Genomic DNA, 22,606 nt, shown 5'->3' on the forward strand with positions numbered 1-22,606 from the left:
AAATTATATTTAAAAATCCTATTGGATGTTTTGTAATTTATATCTATTGTTTCATAAATTTTGCAATGATAAGAAAATCTAGTAATAATAAAAGAGATTTACAGAAGTTAAAAAATTTTGATGACTCTATATAGTTTTGTCTGATAATAGAAAATGGGGAAGTTTGTCTGCTTTACTATGTAGACCACACTCAATGGAAATAGCAAACAAGTGAAAAAGGGACAGGAAGAAACAGACAAAGACAGCACCTGTAGAGGTACTGGGGAAAGTTGGGTTAGGTTATTTTTAGAAAAGGAGATTTTACTTTTATTAGTTGCAAGATAATTACAATAAAAATGAAAGTTTAACAATTTAGAGAGGAAAATCATGGTATTGAACTATGGATATCAGTAAGAAATGGAGAAGTATTAATTATGGTTATGTCTAGTATTTTTAAATTTAGATACTTAATCATTATTTTCTTGTAGGTGTTTCTGAGCTGCTGCATTCTCTTAGTCGAATAAAATCACATTATAGTAACAACGGCCACAAAAATGAAGATTTATCTGCAATTGAATCCCTTTTAAATAATAAAACTTTCCAGAAAGTGCTGGATGTCCATAATAAAGTGCAGGAAATTTGCTGTTTTAATGCACCACCCGTGCCTGTTTGTGCTTGTGCTCAAGAACTAACTCAAGATGTGAGTTTTGTTTTTAAATAGTGTAATGTAATCAAACATGAAATATACATTTTAATATATAATTGTAAATGCTTTTATATGAAAGGTAATTAATAATTTGCAAGAATGTTCACTGCCAGAAGCCTCAGAACTACTGGATATAATCAGCAAATTTGATTTTGAAGGATTATTGTATAGTCATGATAGTATTGCAGAAAGACAAGCCACTCCAGAGATGACACCAGATGAAGAACTTTTAGACAGAGCTTCTCATTATACCCATGAAAGTGTAAAAATAGTGAGGATAGATAAAACAGGAGATCCTTTAGTGAGTATTATTGTATTACTTTCATGAAAATACTTTTTGAATAACTTTACAATAAACTATTAGCGTAGACAGTATTCATTATGGTTTATATTACTAATATGAAAAACGAATAAATAGAATATTAGGGTTGGCATATGATATTTTTAAACAATTTTTCATTTATATAGTTTACAAAAATGATGCCAGTTTTCATACAATTTATTAACTATGTTATTTTTATTTTATTTTAATATTCTGTAAAGCAATCTTATATAAATATAAATTTTTTTCTTAATTTGTAAATTATAAATATACACTTATATTTATTCAAATGAATATTTTAATATTTTTATAGTTTTATTTAAATACATAAACATATTAAAAACAGAGTATGTATAATTGCTGTTTGTTTTATCACTATTTATTAATATAAGTTTACAGTTGTTTCTGTAATTCATTTTGTTTTGTTAAAATATTTGCAAAATAACAAGATTATGAAGTATATTTTTATTTTCATGTAAACTTTTTAAAAAAAATTAAGTTAAATAAGATTTCAATAATTGGTATTGTAAAATTATTTTAAAAGTATGTCCTAACTTGATGGATTTAAAAAAATATAAAGAAATACAATAATGAATAGTTCTTTAAGAATAATACAGTAATTAATTTTCTATCATAACATCAGTTTTTTAATATAATGGTTAGTGATTTTCATCCTTTTGAAATTTTGGATTTGCAAAATTGAATTTATATAACAGATGTTGCTTTTTCTTATTTCATAGAGGTGGCATAAAAATCTGTTATTGTTGTATTTTTATTTTGTTTGATTTCAATTATTAAAATTAGATAAATGAATTTAAAAAAAAAATCTTGAATGGCCATTATTTAACTGTATAAAATTAGTCAGAAAATTATTTATATAAAATAAAATTTATCATTATAGCATTTTAAAATGAAATAATATACAGTATATAAATTATATTTCTGAATTTTTTGATGCTTAGAATAACCCTTAATAAGTTTTTAATTGATGTTTTCTTTTAAAAAAAAGTAAAAAAAAAATCATTTATTCTAAATTAGCATGTCATTTATTAGTTTTTACATGAACTATTGAATAAAAACATTTTATCTATTTTTACTTATGAATATAGGTTTTCTGTTTCATTTTGAAATCTTCATAGTTGTTGTTTACACTTGAATCCCAAACACTTTCATATTCTTTGAATGGAATTAAAAAAAATTACTTGCATATTATTTTATCTTACAAGCATACAAACACAATTATGATCAAAAAACAATATCATTAATCAAATTACATTTCACAAAAATTTAATAAAAATATTTTGGAAAGTTTATAAATAAGTCTTAAATAAAACAAATTTTTTATACAATAAAGAATATAATTTCTTAGGTAATAATATAAAATAATTAATTCCTAGTATTTTAATATATTAAAATGTTGAAAAGCTTGTTATATTAAAGCTGTTTTGCAAAAGTTTTTGTTATCTCATGTTATCTTATTTGTTTCCTATTTATCATAGTCATTTCATGACTTATATATTAAAAATAATATATGAATAAATTTTGAATAGATGATAAATTTGTGGATATTCATTTCTTATTTATAGGATATACAATAATAATGATGATGATAATAAAATTNTATATTTTATTAAATAATAAACTAATAACATCATAGTATGGTATAAATTTATGTGTAATTCAGAATATTGTTTTATCATGCATACATTACTAATTCAACAGTTGAAATATGGTTAATCTAAGATTATTGCTTTTCAATTTATCAAAATTGTCTGTTTTATTTCTGTTTTTACATCTGTTAGATAGATATATTAATAGTTTCAAAACAATAGCTTGGTGGTAATTCTTAAGTGATAAATGAAATTTCCTAAGACCAACAACCAATGTCAACATCTTGGCAAGATTTATCTGTAGGTTTTTCTTTCTTGAAAAATTTTCTAACAAGTTCTAGTAAAATTTTCTATTTGTGGTATTATTTATGGTGTATTTCATGATATGAATTATTTATTAAAATTAAAACAGTTTACAAATGAAAACATTTAAATATAAAAATTCACACAAATACACACACAACTAGTAAAAGGAATAAAAAGTATTTACTGGTACAAATGTTTTCATCCATTTCTAACAAATGCTGTCAGGTTTATTGCTCTATTCAGTATTTATGACATACCTAATGATGATGATCATTAGAAATGGACAAAAACATTTGTATTAGTAAATATTTTTTATTCCTTTTTACAGGTTTGGGTATATCTTTCCCCCCATTCCATACAACCAGTTTGTAAACATTTCAGATAAATTTTCCAAATATTTTTATCTAAAATTTTCAGCTAATAATTAATTGATTCTATATAATTTTAATTATACTATATGAATTTTTCTTTTTTATTGTTTTAATTATTTTATTTATTTTAAAACTAAATGATTTCAATAGTTTTTATTGATTGTTAAAGCTGGATAAAGCACACACAAAATCATTTCATTTGTTTCTATTCTTATTATTATATTTTTTAAGTTGTTAAAAAAGAAGAAAGAAAACAAAAGAAGGTAACTGTCAAATGACAGATTCAAACACTGGTCTATGAGAAACTTCTGCCAGATGAATTAACCATTTTTTATTTTGGTTTGTTCTTTAGTCTTTAAATTGAATTTAACATATAACATTGAAAATAAATAATTTTAATATCCAATATATTTAAATAAATTTCACTTTTATGATTTAATGTAAATTAATCTACATTGATGATAGAAAAATGATTTTATTTTACATTAGATAATATAATTCTCATCAAACAAATATAAACTAATCATGAAGAAATGGAAAATCAAATATTTTTGCCATTGGATTTTATTAAATAGTTTGATATGACAAAAATTGTTAGCTTGATGTTTTAATATATTAAATAATCTATAAAATCTGTAAAATAAAGCCTTTAATTGTTTGTCTATTTAGATTAGAACATTACCGCTGATGTATACTTGTAGAAATAAAAACATCAATTAAATTATTAAATTTTTATTTCAGATTGCGTTACGAAATGAAGTTTTAATTGTTATTATTCTTTAATTAATAAATATTTAATTCATATGCTTGAATTTAAGAAAATGAAAAGTAAAGTTCAGAGTTCAGTTTCTATTCCAAAGTTTCTGATTTATAAACTTTTGAAAAAATATAATACTTGATTCTAAAATTTTTACATGTAACTGATATGATGATTATATTGTATTATGAGTTAAAACTTTATTGAGAATAGATACAAACATGTACACAAAATACTCTAGGAGTCTAGTCTTAACTGTTTTTTGTAATATTGAAGTTTTGATAGTATCCAATGGTAATGGAAGGTTCATGTGGCACAGTCAATGTTCACTATAATAATGCACTATAATTGCTCCAACTTATTCAAAAAAAATTCTCAAAATATTATAAATATCAAAATGTGGTTTTGTGCAATGACTATGATTTTTATAGCTATCAAAAGAAAATGTAACATTATGATATAAGTTTAGTGAGGACTGAAAACTTTTGTAATCTTCATTTTTCAGTACAAATATAGAGTGAAAAAATGAAAATTATCAATCTTCTAGATTTTGAATTTTTAAAAAAAAGATATGATAAAAGATTGTAGAAATTAATATTAAAACAAATTTGACTTTGCTAATTGCTTTATTATTATATGGGAGAGAAATCACATTTAACTGACTGTACTCACAATTTTTAATAAATATATGTTTTTACTTTCAAAGACATGCAGCCTTTCATCAGGAAAAAATTGAACACAAACTTTAAAACATATGTTGCATTTATGTTCTATTCTTATCTTTTTAAAATTCAGTTAAGGCATGATATTGAAATATCAAATATTTAATAAAAATTGGAACAGTCTAATAAAAATGCAATGCACATGAAATTATCAACAAAATAAAACTCCCAAGTGAAGATTTTTAGAGAATCTATAAAGTGAAATGCTTAAATAATTTTATCCATAAATACAGAATATTGATGGTAGGGGTATTACAGGGTGAAAGTGATGCAGTATAAAGATTTTCCCATAAGAATAGCATTCTTTGTCATAGCATTATCTCAATAATCTAGTGTTAGTCCAAAGGGCATATAGCAATACTCTTTTTGAAAACTCAGTTGTGAGTTTATTATTGGCAATATCTTCTTGATGTTCTGCTACCCAAACTTGCAACATCCTAGATGTGACTCCAATGTACTGTACAGTACAGTATAGTTAAGTATGATTTCTTTCCCATATATTATTCCTGCCATGAAGTGAATATTATTTACGTCTATAATCATCATGGAAACTGCAAAAAAGCACTTCTTTAGGTTGTTGAACATCAGACTGTTGTGGCTAAAACTGCAGGCACTGTTTTGGTTTCTGTTAAGTTGTCGAAAGAACAGTCTCATCCCCAGGTGTATTTCCATCAAGTATGATGCATTCCCACAGTGTGTTTATTCTTTGTTGCACTGCATGGACAGAATCTCTTGAGAAATTTAATTAAGAACAAGCAGATGATGATTGCAGAATCTGAGCAAAGATTGTATGTAGCTCATTTGTCCTTTTCAAAAGTGTGTAGTGCAGAAAGTTTGTATGAACAGCTGGACAAATAAGGTACTGTGCCAACAACAAAATGCATAAGACAAGGAGAAGCTTAAACAACAAGTTTTATTGATAAGCTAATTTCACCTGACTTAAGCTTAGAGTGCCAGTGGAGGTTCAGTATTACAACTTTACGTCATTAACGGTGCCAGATGGAGTTTATTGCATCCTATCTCAAGGGCCAAAGTTTATTCCTATTCCAAACAAGGATTTTTCTCAAATAATCCTACCTGTTATGGCTGCTGTGAAGACTGTTCAATGTACAGAGCTGCATTCTAAGTTGAAGCTGTCCCTATTTTCTAAAATCTCTTTACAGTGGAATTTGCAAGTTGTGTCACTGCCAGATCTTTGGAATAGTTGCTGCGTTAAACTATTTCTTGCCAGTAATTGTTTAAAGTTATTAGTTTCAAATAAGGACAAGAAGTTTGTTATTTGTAGGCTTGATGATTTTCTGGCTAGTGCCAATGAGTTTCTAGAACATTCTGGTTCTGTAAGTTTACAGGAAGACGCAACAGCGACTGTCCTAAGAAAGACTTGGAGGGTGTTTGCACTTCCAGGAGTGGTAGCCTCTTTACCAGGTTTTCTTCTTATTCCTAGAAATGTGAGATAGACTGTTATGCCCTAGACTGTTTTTTGAGGCCAAGATACACAAGCTAGAATGACTAGAATGATCACTGCACCTGCTAGTGTAACAAGTGCTCCCACCCAACATATTACTTAGAAAAGCTTTTGCAAAGCATATTACTTCTTTAATGCCTATTTTTAATTTTGTAACTAGCTCTGCACTCAATGCCAAGACAGACATTACTAAGGATCTTTCCTCCATGCTCACAAGCAAGTATTGATTTTATAAGATTGATGTGGTATCTTTATATCTGTCAGTACCACATTTCAATTAGGATTTATCAGTTTTTAAAACTCAGTTTTGAAAAACTGGTTTTATTGAAGAAATTTGTATAATTTGAAAACCAGGTTTCCCAAGTAAGAAAACTTGTTTTTGAGCCTACACCTAAATCATAAAAAATTAATTAATTATTTGATTAAAAACATTAACATTTTGACACAAAATTGTCTCTGGCATAAAACAAGAATTTTGTTAATACTAAGTTTCATAAAACTAACTACAAAACAAAAAAATTCCCTACACCTAAAAAGCATCCAATTCGGCTCAATTCAAGCTCTGGATGAGATAGTTGGGACCTTATCAGAGCTGTAGAGCATATCCATAGGAGCAAAAAACTCAAAGGAACTATACCTCTACAAGCAACTCTTCATGAGTTATAGCCCCCAAAATCAGATTGTGTGAGATAGATTACATAAATATCTTCAAGAACTTGAAAAAAATAACTTCGTCCAGCCGTAAGATACTAAAGGAGTTTTTAGTATTAGAGGGTACAAACAGAAGAACGAAGAATTTAGATTTATTATTTAATGCTTTAAAGACGATTAAACCCAGCTCAGTAGCAAGTAAGAGAGTTTTTTTTTCTATTTCTGACAATTTTGTGTGCAAAATAAGGCTATGGTTGAGCAATAGATCTATAGATGTTCTTTGCTTTCTAAAATCATATTTTCTTAGGAAAAATAAGAAATAAAATATTTTGTAGGCATTCATTGTTATTCCTTTTTCTTTAATGTTTTCTATGGAGTAAATTATATAGTTTAATGTGATATTCTAGCATTTTTTTGTTTTGCTTTGTGTAGATGTTGGTCAATTTTATTTTGTTATATTTTTGAAATGTTATAAAAATTAAATAAATTCAAAAGTTTTAAATTAACTGTAAATATCCCTTATCTCCATTTTTTGGGTAAAAATTTGAAAACTGGGTTTTTTAAAAAGTCAGTTTTTGTATAAACTCTAATTTGAATGCAGTAATGCTTGCAAACACCTTGTTCCTTAGGACTGGTCACTCCACACCCCAGGTATTAAATTTGAGGAAAGTACTTTTTCTTATTAGTGAGAACAATTATTTTCAATTTAACAGCACTGTTCACAAGCAAACCCATAGTGTACTGTACCTATGGACTCTCCCCTCTCTGCTGCTCTTGCAGAACTTATCATGAGAAATGTTGAGTTTAAAGTTTAGTTCCCTGTTTGCTATATGTTACCCACTCTTGTATATGCATTATGTAGATGATATCTTGCTTGCTTGGGATGGCACTGAGGAAGAGTTTTATATCTTTATAGACATGTTATCTTCTATCTATCCAAAAATTAATTTTTCTGTTGAGAAGAAAAGGTGGGGTTAGACTTACTCATTCACAGAGTACCTGCTGGACTTATGTTTTCTGTCCACCAATTTATGGTGGACAGAAACCACTGGTACATTACCACAAATTGTCCCTACCACTGCCTTCCAGCCCTGTGCTATATAAATCCTGCTATCTCAGCTGTTATGCATGGAGCATTCTTGTTTCCATCCACCCAAATATATGTTAACAAAGAGTTATTGCAAATTATATCAGATGCAGTATGCAGGGCAGGTTAATTTCGAGCAAAATTTAGGTATCTTTTTAATTGTGTCAAAAATTTGATATATCCTCAGACATTCCTTTCCAATAAACAAGATTGCTACATTGTTCATCTGCCAGTTCTTTTTGTGGCTCTCTATCGTTATGCATAGCCCGTCTCTTTAGGACTTATGGCCTCATTTTACCAATTGTTCCCTAGCCCACTTTACTTAGATTGTTATGTATGGATAGGGACAGTGTTGCCTTATATGAAAAATTGGGGATTTACGCAATTCCATTGAGGCAGGAACAACATTAATGTACATTTGGAGTCACATCTAGGATATTGCAAGTTGGGTAGCAGAATGTCAAGAGGATATTGCCAATAATAAACTCACAACCAACCTTTCAACAGAGCATGGCTGTATGCCCTTTGGACTAACACTAGATTACTGAGACAGTTCGCATCNAGATTGTTATGTATGGATAGGGACAGTGTTGCCTTATATGAAAAATTGGGGATTTACGCAATTCCATTGAGGCAGGAACAACATTAATGTACATTGGAGCCACATCTAGAATGTTGCAAGTTTGGGTAGCAGAACATCAAGAGGATATTGCCAATAATAAACTCACAACCAAGCTTTCAACAGAGCATGGCTGTATGCCCTTTGGACTAACACTAGATTACTGAGACAGTTCGCATCACTTTCACTCTGTAATACTCCTACCATCAATATTCTGTATCTATGGATTGAATTATTTAACCATTTCACTTTGTAGATGCTTTAAAAATTTTCACTTGGGAGATTTATTTTGTTGTTAATTTTGTGTGCATTGCATTTTTATTAGAATGTTCCAATTTTTATGGAATATTTATTTAATATTCCAGTCTCATGCCTTAACTGAATTTAAAAAAGATATATTACATTTATGTTCTATTCTTATGTTTTAAAGTTTGTGTTCAAATTTTGCCTGATGAAAGGCTATATGTCTTCGAAAGTTCTTGCAGTTTTTAATAAATACATGTTTTTAATGTCAGTTAAGTGTGATTTCTCTCCCATATATCATTTTGAGCATGAAGTGAATATTGTTTTTGTCTATATCAGCATGCTTTATTATTATTAAGTTGTTGAAAAACATTTCGAAATATTCATTTTGAGGAATAATAACTGAGTAATCATAATTTTTCTGTTTGTATCATAAATATTAAAGACTCAAAATGTTATTTATTTTAAATTTTTGAAAATTTTATTTTCATTTTTCTGAATTTAATATTTTTACAATTCAAAAGTTCATAGTTTTTTAGAAGTGATTTGTTTTTTTTAACAAATTTTTTTGTTACAAACAAATTGAGTAAAAAACAAATAACAGCATATTTTCTTTACTGTATTATTAAATAAAATACAATTGACTCTCACTAAGCCAGTGTGATCATTTATATGCTTCCATTTCTTTGAAAATGTTAGTCTGATATTCTGTTTCCCTGTTTACGTAGGTTTCATTTCTCTGTACAATATTGCAGGTCAATGACCCAGATTATTTGCCAGCCTGCCTGCCTCCCAAAAGAATTTACACTGAATGGCAGCAGGTCACATCATTCATTGCCATTAGGTCTGTATACCAGGCCTAAACTAATTGTTTTCTGAGGAAGACAATGTAAACTGTAAAATACAAGTCTGAGGATAAGGTATAAAAGATATAGTCAAACTTCTTATCACACTACACCTTTTTTTGCCAAGATAGTTTTATTGAAAAACTAACGTTTTTGGCCTACTCTATAGGCCATCCTCAGGCTTAATGATAGAAAAAGAACATTGGCATTCCATTAAATAGAATATGTAAATTTAAGTACAAAAAATAATAATGGAAAAACAAGAAAATAACTGAAAAAATAATACAAATACAATAAAACAAAGTCAGACTTAGTACCTCCATGCTCACAAGCAAGTATTGATTTTATAAGATTGATGTGGTATCTTTATATCTGTCAGTACCACATTTCAATTAGGATTTATCAGTTTTTAAAACTCAGTTTTGAAAAACTGGTTTTATTGAAGAAATTTGTATAATTTGAAAACCAGGTTTCCNTAGTAATAGAAAATAATAACTAAAAATAAATGCACTAGTTAATACTTTTTTTAAAGTATTTTTTCCATTATTATTTTTTGTACTTAAATTTACATATTCTATTTAATGGAATTCCAATGTTCTTTTTCTATCATTAAGCCTGAGGATGGCCTATAGAATAGGCAAAAAACGTTAGTTTTTCAATAAGACTATCTCGGCAAAAAAAGGTGTAATGTGATAAGTTTATTATTTGCTGAGCACGTTCTGTTTAATGATATAGTCAAAATTGAGATTAAAATTTGTCTGTTGTTGTTCAGAAATAATCAATTTGAAATTTGCAACTACTTTTTCAAAAGAATGTGATCAAAATTGCAGATAAATATTGTGGCACCTAATATTGAAATTTCCATTATATATTTACTGGGTAATTATGTTTGATATCTTGACTATATTTATTTCATTTTCAAAAAGTTTGTTCACAAAGGTATTTAGAAGCAAAAATAGGAAATATCCCCCACGAATACTTCTTATGACTTGCAAATCTTTATCAGAAGAGAATTTTAAAGTTTTACAAACTCTCTTCTTCAAATGATTCTTATAAAAACTTATTTATGGTAAGGTCTATTAATTCTAGTTGCATTTTCAAAAGTTAATATGTTTTTAACTAGTTTAACTGTTGATGTTAAAATATGTCAGTGAAAACAAACTATGCAGGCCAGATAAGTATGCTTTGGGCATTTTATCCGTATGGTCAATCTGAATGTGGCCATATTTGACTTGTGGGCCATAAGATGAAGACTGCTGCCAAGCACTCTCACTAATCTGGCATCTGTCTGTGCAAGGAATAGCCAGATTATTCTGTCCTAACAGCAATAATCTAACTATTATTGATTTGAGCTGCATAATAATATAGTATTTATCCTACTTCAAACTTCTTTGATAAAAGTGTGATTTAGAAGTTCGCCAAAAGAAAACATTACAGAAAGTTGTCCACTTGGTACTTCCATAATATTTTCATGCTGATGATGCAGATATTTTGAAACAGTAGATTAATATATTGAATACAATTCCATATTCATTTCTCACACTATAACTCATATATCACAACATGAATATAGAATTCTACATTTCTCAATTTTGTATGAGATAACATTATTTCAAAATGTGTCTTAAACATTACTGTTACATTTAAAAAATCTGTTGTCATCTTACATTATCATCATATTATTACTGGATATTTATTAAATAGAATGTCATTAAGAAAATAGTAATATTCTTTTTCAAATGCCAATATTTTGATTTGTTAACAAATAAGTTCTACAAAGAAAGACACACAAAAAAGGAATTTGTAAATTCTAAACATTAAATTAGGTAATCATTTTGAAATAAGGCTGATTTCAAGGAGTTTATATTAAGAAGTCAAATGAAAAATTACAGATTATATTTATTAAAATTAAAATATTTTAACTCAGAGTATATATATGATGATATATAAAACAAAAACAAAACCTAGAACTTAAAGGAAAAAAGAAAACAACTTTTTCTTATGTTGTGATTTTAAGTAAATATAAGTTAGTACTTATCATGTGTGTGATTTCGTTGCTGATAAATTGAATATATAATAATCTATAGTATTAGTTGGACTATATGACAAGGGTAATGTAATAACTCCTCATGTGTTCCATCCAAGGCTAAGAGAGCATCACCTCCTCCTATATCTAAAGTGTATAGATACCAGATGGAAAGCAGTGCCAAGAAAATGTTCTAGACACTATTCTTCCTATTTCAATTCCACCAAAACAGCCAACATTGGGTGAACCCATAGGAATTCCATTTTTGTAAGTAAGACTTATTATCAAAATAGAAATAGTTGACAGGTTCTACTTTTAGTAACTGATATTTGAAAAAATATATATATATTTGTATCACCTGTTGGATACTAAAACCTTGTCAATTAGGAGAGCATTGGCTAACATAACTGTTTCAAAAGCTTGAATAAATAAGTTATATGTTATAAAATCTTTATGGAGTTAATATGTCAAATTCCTTTTGTATACAAAATGGATATAGATAGATTTGTATCTGTCTCCATTTTGGTAATTAGTTTTAACCTATAAAAACAGAGATCCTATCAGTTCACTCTTGTTGGTCATTTTGGCAGAATTGATAATGAGAAGATAGTCTAGAGCACTCTTGGCATTACTTTTCACGTGTTATCCCCACCTATATCTGAGGTATATAGATTAAACTCTCTTATCCTGGGATGGCACATACAAGAAGTTATTATGTTTTGTAGACTTTCTAGCCATTAGCCTCCCATCAATAATGATAATTTAGTAATTAATAAAACATTCCATTTTAGTTATGACAATTAAATACTACTTTAGCTTTGTTAAATATGCATAAAGTAAACATATGTTATTTTTTTCCTTCTTATGCTTAAAACAGTAACATAAATTCACAAAAAATGACAATAAAACTTGATATTAAATTTCAAATGAAAAAATTACTTATTTATGCAATTGCTCATTTTACCAACCGCAGTCTAGTGTTGGCCATCCCTGATATATACCCTATGCCTACGGAATAGCCATTGATCCATAAACTTGAGTTTGTAATTGAAATTTAAAATTTGCATATATTCTGTTGCATTGCATAACCTGCACCCTTATCAAATTGTCTCTTAAACATAGATAATCTACAGGTTATAGAGGTGAAAATAAAAATAAAACAAAAATTCAATTATATGAATTTTAAAGAATTTAAAGGCTAACCACAACAGTTTGTCTAACCATCTTTTACTTTCCTGGCTGTTATGTATACATAACAAGGGAAAGTAATAGAATTGTGTTAAATTTGACCCTCCAAGTTTTTTAAAAGTAAAAAAAAAAAAATTGGCATGGTACCTTTTTATATAAGGGGCATTGATGCTATTAAATTTTAGTTGTGAAAGATCAAGGGGATGACCTGTTATGGCTGCTGTGAAGACTGTTCAATGTACAGAGCTGCATTCTAAGTTGAAGCTGTCCCTATTTTCTAAAATCTCTTTACAGTGGAATTTGCAAGTTGTGTCACTGCCAGATCTTTGGAATAGTTGCTGCGTTAAACTATTTCTTGCCAGTAATTGTTTAAAGTTATTAGTTTCAAATAAGGACAAGAAGTTTGTTATTTGTAGGCTTGATGATTTTCTGGCTAGTGCCAATGAGTTTCTAGAACATTCTGGTTCTGTAAGTTTACAGGAAGACGCAACAGCGACTGTCCTAAGAAAGACTTGGAGGGTGTTTGCACTTCCAGGAGTGGTAGCCTCTTTACCAGGTTTTCTTCTTATTCCTAGAAATGTGAGATAGACTGTTATGCCCTAGACTGTTTTTTGAGGCCAAGATACACAAGCTAGAATGACTAGAATGATCACTGCACCTGCTAGTGTAACAAGTGCTCCCACCCAACATATTACTTAGAAAAGCTTTTGCAAAGCATATTACTTCTTTAATGCCTATTTTTAATTTTGTAACTAGCTCTGCACTCAATGCCAAGACAGACATTACTAAGGATCTTTCCTCCATGCTCACAAGCAAGTATTGATTTTATAAGATTGATGTGGTATCTTTATATCTGTCAGTACCACATTTCAATTAGGATTTATCAGTTTTTAAAACTCAGTTTTGAAAAACTGGTTTTATTGAAGAAATTTGTATAATTTGAAAACCAGGTTTCCCAAGTAAGAAAACTTGTTTTTGAGCCTACACCTAAATCATAAAAAATTAATTAATTATTTGATTAAAAACATTAACATTTTGACACAAAATTGTCTCTGGCATAAAACAAGAATTTTGTTAATACTAAGTTTCATAAAACTAACTACAAAACAAAAAAATTCCCTACACCTAAAAAGCGTCCAATTCGGCTCAATTCAAGCTCTGGATGAGATAGTTGGGACCTTATCAGAGCTGTAGAGCATATCCATAGGAGCAAAAAACTCAAAGGAACTATACCTCTACAAGCAACTCTTCATGAGTTATAGCCCCCAAAATCAGATTGTGTGAGATAGATTACATAAATATCTTCAAGAACTTGAAAAAAATAACTTCGTCCAGCCGTAAGATACTAAAGGAGTTTTTAGTATTAGAGGGTACAAACAGAATAANATATTTCAATTATTTTTGGATATCTCTACAGTTCATTTTATTTAATCTGTGGAAGCATTTGTTTTCTTTACAAGTATTTTAATGTTTACATCATTTTACTTTCCTGGCTGTTATGTATATGTTACAGCCATATTTTTAATTTAGCTGTTTGATTAAATGGCACCATTTTGTAATAAAGCTAACTCATATGTAGCTGCATTATTGTTACATTGCATTTTTACAAAGCAGCTAGCTATGTTTAGCTGTATTGTAAAGTGGCAGAAATCTCAGTCTCTACTAAAATGTGAATTATGGACTAAGGTTAGGGAAAAAAATATTAGGAAGTAAAAAACATATATTGCATAATCAAAATTAGTTATATATAAACTTGAAAATTATAAAACTAGTACAGTATTTGAATTACTTCCTGCTTTTAGGAAAAAATATAATTATTTATAATAACTAATCAACTTAACTGTTCATTGGTCATTTAAAATCTTTAAAAACACGTAGTGCTATTAAGTATTCTTTATTATAATTAAGAATAACTTTTGTAAAGTCATGACATAAATAGACAGGTAATTTGTCATACTAAACAGTGAAAAATTAAATTATAAAAATGAGAAAACACTTTAAAACTGTTAAATTTCTTCACTAGTTACAAAATAATATTAAACATATCAAATAGATGCATTATTTATTAATTAATTAATGCAAGGTAAACTAGAATGACATTCAGATCTGCAAAGAACTTTCTTTTTGAAACATGTGTGCATCTATTAGTGTGACACTGATTTTTTGCAGCTGTACTTGAACACTTTTGAAATTCTTGACTTCTGAATAAATGAGCTGGTTAGTTGCAGCTTCTCACAGAGATATTGATTTTTCTGGTATTTTATTATAATCATTCAGCAACTCTTGTAATTTGTAACAATAGAAACAATTTTTAATTATTCTGGATTTAATCCCTCTCTTATAAACTCAATTTCTGAAATTAACAATTTTTCCCATAATATTTTTGGTATCTAAAGGACCATGATCCATTTTTGGTAAATTAAGAAAAATACTTTTTCTAATATCTAATAGAGGAAGTTTTTTAGTGTTATTGTCAACCATCTTTTCTCTGCAGCCAATTTAATTCCTTGATGCACTTCTCTTTCAATTTGTATATTATGCTTACTTTTACATATAAAATAATTATGTCTAAAGGTGACACAAATAGAGATAGTTATTTCTTTTCTAGACCAAAACAAACAATGAAATAATTTATGTATCTAAGTCAAATTTTTGAAGCCCAAAAAGTAGGCAATGCACCAGATGAGTTTTTTTTTACGCCAAACTAAAACAATAGCAACCCATTTTGGCAGTAAAATCTAGCAACATTCCTTAGCGCTCAGATGGTAAGAATCGGAAGTAAATATGACAATCTGGTGGTTATCTAATGCTGCATTGTAAAGAAGCTAATTGTCTGCCCAGCCATATTATAAAATGTGAAATGTCATTCAATGCAGTGGGATTTGGTTTAGCCTCTTTGTAAAGTGGTTGAACATCAGCTTTATTACAAAATAGTACTATTTAATCAAACAGCTAGCTGCTTTGTAAAGTGGCTAAATTAACAATTCGGCTGTAACATATACATAACAAGGGAAAGTATTGGAATTGTGTCAAAATTGATCCACTGAATATTTTGCAAGTTTCCGTATTTTGAGACCCCTTGAACCCAAAAAAGTAAAATACGGGGAATTTTGTGTGTGTGTGTACTGTACATCTATTTTATTTAATATCTCAAGATGGGGTAAAGATTAAGAAACAAAATTTGGCAAGGTAGCTTATTATAATAAAATCTCATAACTATTGGGAAAGTTACACAACTTATTGCTAATTTTTTTTATTTTTATATAAATATATGAAAATAGATTAAAATATAAATATTTGTTATATACTTACAGCAAAATATTGAAATAAATTAATGTATTACATAGTTTGTAAATCTATATATTATTTTTAAATTTTAAAATGTCTTTTATACTGCATCCTAAAATTATTTAAAATTTTCTATTTGAATATTAAATATATTATATACTCCACTAAGTAAAATTGTGATTAGAAAATTTATTGAAAAAATTACTTCATAATAATAATTACTTAATCCATATATTAAATATTCATTTTAACAACTCTTAGTCTGAAATAAACAGAATGTAATTTTCAATTTGGTATTTTGTATATTTTTGACATCATACACTTAACAAATTAAGATTGATTTGTTGTATAAATGTTAAAATTTTAGATAATTGTTAATGATTAGTAATAATAATCCTACAGTATATTGCAATGTTTAAAAAAGTGTTATTAAATTCAAGAAATTTACAACATTATATTTATTTAATGTGAGTACGTAAGGTAAATTATTCATTTCAAATTTAGTATTATATTAGACAAATGAAAATAAACATTACAAGTATTTTCACTAATTGATTATTATGAATATTCATAAAATATAAATTATATATTAACCGATATTCATGTAAATGGCATTTCCCAGAAAGATGTGAAGGAAATGGCAATACTCTGGAAATCCTAGATACTTAATTTTAGTCATAACACTGAATATATATCAAAATGAATGTAAACTACAATATACAAATTACTTTTATAAAATATTTCAAAAAGTTTTCCTTATGATCCTAAACTGTTTGAGTTTCATCCCAACTTCTAAAATAAACAAAAGATTTAAAACTGTCCCTGACAAAGACATTTATACTGTTTATAATCAGTTTAAAAATATATTTTTTGAAATAACTCCTAACACTGACTATAATTCTTTGCCTCCTACCATATACTAAATATCTATTATTTAAAAGTAACATAGTAGTTATATTTAATGAAATTTTCAAAGCCATTTCCTTTGTCTCTGGCTTTTTAGTCTTGATTTCTTTCCTTCATTTTTCAAAGAGAATCAAACAGTTTATTTTTCTTTATTATCTTCTTTTTATTTTTTCTTTATCTTTCCTCTTTTACTACAATACAGTTACTGTAAATTACATCACAAGACAGTGGCATTCTTCACAGATAACAATCCCAATGAAGAACCCCATAACTATTAGCCCCTCTGAAACTCCTGCCATGTTAAAAATTTTTGAACATTGTTTATATAAACATATCTACCATATTATCTGCAATGTCCCATTCTTGTTCACTGTGACTAATTACTACTTAACTTTGAAAACAGTCAACCTATATAATATACTTAGATATTAACAAGGCTTTTGATTCAGTTATTTTAGCCATTCTACCATGCAAACTAAGTAATAAATCAACATTTATAACTTATATCTTAAGTGGTTCAATAATTACTTCTTAATTTATATTTATCATATTAGTTTAGGAGATTCATAATTTTCAAATTTTTTTCTATTAATTGGTGTTCAGCAAGGATCTAGTCTTGGTAATCTATTTTTTTACAACCTATATAAATAATTCCTTACTTGAACACTTTAAATACTCCTTTAGCACAACTTTAATTTATTTAAACAAATGTTTTTGATTTCTGTGTCAGGTTTAACAAGAAGATTTGAATTTTAAGTTTTGATATTGTAGCAATTTTTTTAAAAAACTGTTAAAACATCAGCCAATTCCATATACTTACACAATTGATTTAGGAGTTATTTTCAATAAAAAATTTACTTTTAATTCATAGACACACAAACTTTGTTAATTCATCTCCACAGAGGAATCATGTGGAGATACTGCAGATCCATTTAATCTCATCAAGTCCTCTGATCTTTACACTTTGTCAGTTTTCAGTCTATAATAGATTATTGTGTATCTATATGGGCATCTACTTGTCAAACACATTTTAATAGTTTAACTGCAGAAACATCTAAAGTTTTCATACTTCTCAACTTACTAATACACCTTATCTTGCAGCCGAAGTTTATTACTTTTTTATACTTCTCAACAAATTAAGCAACTTACCATATACAACATCTCTTAAAGTAATTAAACATGGACTTGATTTTGTGATGAAAATCAGTGACCAATTTTCTGTATTATAAATATTATAATGATTTAATTTCTTCCATCTTTCCTATCTTCAGAGTATTGACAGTTCAAATTCATAACAGACTTAAATAATTATACCGGTAATATAATTTTAAAACTACTAGATTTTATTATTGGCTTACTTTTGTGATATTTCTGTATGTATTTATTTTTACATGTGTGTTTTTTCATTAATCATTTATTTTTTTAGCTTTATTATTGTAATTTATTATTATTATTTTTTAAATCTGGTTTGTCATTTAGTGTTCTTTTGGGACGTGGCTATCATTCCCTTATGGCATTGGCAATGTAATTTTATAATAAAGATGATTTTTATTGCATAATTACTTCATTTTTAAATTGATTGCACAATATATCTTTCTATGTGCAAAAATATTGCATTTGATGAACAAAAATTTAAATTTGTATTTAAATTTACTCAAAGATTAAACTTTTCTTTTAGTGTTTTTAGAAACTACAAACTTATATGTATAATATAGCAAAAAATAATCAAAACTTTAAAATACAATAAAATATGAGAAACAAAATTAAGAACAGTACAAATATAAGAGAAAGAATCAAACTTTTCATAATAGATCAGATTACATAATTTTATGACAATTAGAAAATTTCAGATTTTTGAAAAAAAAAAACAAATTAAAACAGTAATTCTAAATTTTCTGAAGTCTATAATAATTTTAAATTGAAATTATTTGAGATTTCTTAATAGATATGTAGTCTTTCAATTTCAAACTGTATATTTTATATTATTGAGAGGAGTATAAGTGGAGCTCTGCATAAGTCAGAAAGTGTTTTTGTCTGTGATTGAAATTTAAAACAACTGCACAACAACTGAACATGAATTTTTGCAAATATGTAAAACTCAGTAAGGTTGATATTGTGACAAAGCCAGAAATTTGAAATTCATTTGATGGGCCAAGATATTTGAGATCAAATTCATTATGTAAAGTCTCTGCCTATTGCTGATTGTCAGCTGGTCATGCACTACACATCAATTAAGTTTCCAATGCTGACAATTAACATTGATCTTGACCATAATTTTTATTTTAGATTTTTAGGTCAGTTAAAAAAAATTGTGTTTTTTATGCTGTGTGTTTATCAGTTTTGTTTTCCTAGAAAATACCTAAAATCAGTTCTAAAAACATGAAATGCATGTTTACATTCAACAATAATTGTATTTCAATATTAATAAATTATCACTTGTAAATATTAAGCAAGCAAATTTATACTAATGAATTATATTAAAACCTTCCAAATAAACACACTATTCTTACAATATTTAATGAAAACACTAATTAATCTTATAAAATAGTTAAAATGTTGAATAATTATATTTAGGATATTATACAGTAAAACCTGCTTAATGCCATACTCCTGTTATTTTCCCCATAAGTAAGTAAATGATGGATTTTTCTTGGTTAGTGTCACTCCACCTATTAGCACAAATTGGTTAATGTCAAGGTATTTGTGTGCATTGTAGATTTAAATAACAGGGTAAGACAAAACATCTGGACTGAGTTTGCATCATAACTTTTGAACTCAAAAAGATAATTTAAAATCTGTGCCAAAAATTATGTTATTACATATGCTTGTGAAGTTTTTGAACATTCATGAGTCAGTTCTGAAAAATGGCTTCAAAAGAGGACATTAAGAGAGCATATACAAATGCACTAAAATAAAGCAAACCACTTAAAAAATTGATAGTGGAGATTTTTTAGCCAAAGGCCTTATCAAATCAACTTCATATAATACTTTGAAGAAGTATGAAATATCTGGAACATGGAAAAGAATGCCAGGAAGTGGAATAAAGCTGGTTGTTATGAATGCTAAAAAGTGAAGAGCATTGCAGCTAATGTTTGATAACAAAGATGTAGTTAATCTGGTGGATGCAGCTAAATGATTCAATTATCATTGAATGTATACATATGCAAAACACTTAAGAAAATGGACACAAAGAAAGGGAGAAGAGGGGGCCTAGAGTATGCTACTGAAGAAATTGCTAACACAGTGCAGTTGGTATGTAAGAAATTTTGGAAACAAAATGTTCTTTTTGGATGATAAGAAGTACTTTTCTCTCTCTGACATTCAGCAATGAAAATCATGCACCTCCCAAAGTGAAGCTTCAAATTTCTTCTTAAATTTATATAAAAGTCATGCGGTACATTGTCATTTCAAAAGCAGATGTTTCAAAGCCATTTTTTTAAGAAGCGATCTCTTGCAGTCAATTCTGACATGTACTGTATCAAAATGAATGTGTAAAGAAAATTCTAATCCCATTTTCTTAACAAGATCATTAAAATGATAATTTCATCTTTTTGCCTGACAAAGCTTCATCTCACTACACAAATTTGACCATGGAGTTTCTCAAAGCCAGAAACATTCCTTTTGTATCCAAAGAATATAATCCATCAAATCTGCTACAATGCCAGATAATTGAGGATTTATTTGGATATTTGACACAAATAGTATACACACAAGAAAAGTTGTCAAGCAAAAATATCACAATTGATTCAAAGAATCAGACTTTCACTTAAAAAATTGACATGGCGACCATCCAAGAAAGTTGAGTCTATCAAAACAAACTTATGGCATTTTTTTTTACTATGGACCATATATGATCATGTTTATTAATTCTATACTATTACAAATAAAATTTCTTTTAAAATGATATATAATATTTAGTTCAATTTTTTAATAAAATATTATGCTTTAAAAATAGTTTAGATTTTTTTCTCTCACCCTGTTGTTCTGTTTAATATCACAAAGTTTTCAGATTTAAACAACTCAACAAAATTTAATTTTTTTTTTCCTTTTTATTTTAGAGATTACTAAATCAAAATGTAAATCAATATGAAAATAAAATTTATTTTTTTCTATGATGTTTTCAAAATTACAATATGTATACAATACATCAATTTTAACATGTAAGAATTAGCAACAAAATAATTATAAATAACAAAAATTCACCCTAAAGACAAAACTATCACTGCTATCATAATTTATAAAAAATTATTATATATATTCAGAAAATAAATCTTGATGTATCTTGATGTTAATTTCAATTTCAGTGATTGTATTTTCTAACATATTTTCTAGTTGTATAAATTCTAAAATTTCATTCCTTATGTTTGTTGTAATTGACATCATCTCCAAAAATATGTTGTTCTTGAATCAATGATTCTTGAATAAAATAAACATTCTTGTCAGATATCAAACTAATAATAAGTGATTTTTAATATTGAACATAGTTTAAAACACTTATTACAATCTCAACTTTATTTTTAAAAAATTAAAAATTTTTGTAATTTTATTTTAATTGAAGTGTTCCATGAAAGATCAAATTACAGCAAATTTAAGACAGTCATCAAGTCACTTGATTATTCTATTTAAAAGCTTTTAAAATTATTTTGCATTTTTATAAGTTTTTGATTTTATTATTGTTTAACAGCTCCATATATATTATCAAAATCAAAGTTTATACATATTCATAGATTATTGTATTTGTGGTTAAAAGTTTAAAAAAATAATAATTTCAAAAGAATATTTGTTTAAAATATAAAAAATGACTAAGCAATATAAATCTATTTTTTTTAAAGAGCTATTTCTTAATATTGAATATTTTAAAATACTAAAACTGTTTTATTATTAGGATTGTTGCATGTAGGAGATGAAATTCTGGAAGTTAATGGGGTAGAAATGAGAGGAAAATCTGTTAATGATGTTTGTGATATACTAGTAAGTAAAAGACAAATTTTGTTTTCTTATTAAGAATTTTAAAATTTGATGTCATACAAATGAGATAGAATTCATATGACCTGCAACATTCATACAATATTCAATACTCATGTAGAAATTCATGTATTTTGATTTAATCATTTATTATTTGCTATTAAACTCTTATATATTGTAAATACAGAGGACAGTAATTTAGTATCATGGTATTAATTTCATAATAATATAATGATAAATTACACTAAATGTGAATTTATGTATATTAGAAAAATTCTTATGAAAGCAAATTGTCACAGTTAATTTTGTATTCATATCATTAATCAGTAATGATTTATCCAAAGAAGTAGGAAGGAGAATCAGTATGAACTTCTATAAAGTTATATTGTATATAACAGGGATGGCTAAATCTTGTTACAATAAGAGCTCTGTATCAGCTTTCAGGTATACACAAGAGTCAGATTCTCTATTGGAATGGTATTTTATGTAGTATAGATAGTTAAAATACTGTAATTATCATTGTTCTATAACAAATATCACTATTATGTTA

At 27.3% G+C, this 22,606-nt stretch overlaps 1 protein-coding gene across 1 annotated transcript in view; it reads left to right on the forward strand.

Moving 5' to 3' along the window:
- LOC111620621 overlaps positions 1–22,606 on the forward strand; it is an 83,371-nt gene that overhangs the window by 31,622 nt on the left and 29,143 nt on the right. Inside the window, exons 7-11 of the mRNA XM_023362584.1 lie at positions 468–679; positions 765–998; positions 5,937–6,221; positions 13,192–13,476; positions 21,958–22,062. Coding sequence (XP_023218352.1) covers positions 468–679; positions 765–998; positions 5,937–6,221; positions 13,192–13,476; positions 21,958–22,062 — 1,121 coding nt within the window. The remainder of the gene's footprint in view (positions 1–467; positions 680–764; positions 999–5,936; positions 6,222–13,191; positions 13,477–21,957; positions 22,063–22,606) is intronic.

This window comes from Centruroides sculpturatus, unplaced genomic scaffold, assembly GCF_000671375.1.
Source record: "Centruroides sculpturatus isolate CEXI.00-Female unplaced genomic scaffold, Cexi_2.0 scaffold198, whole genome shotgun sequence".
Lineage (NCBI taxonomy): Eukaryota > Metazoa > Arthropoda > Arachnida > Scorpiones > Buthidae > Centruroides > Centruroides sculpturatus.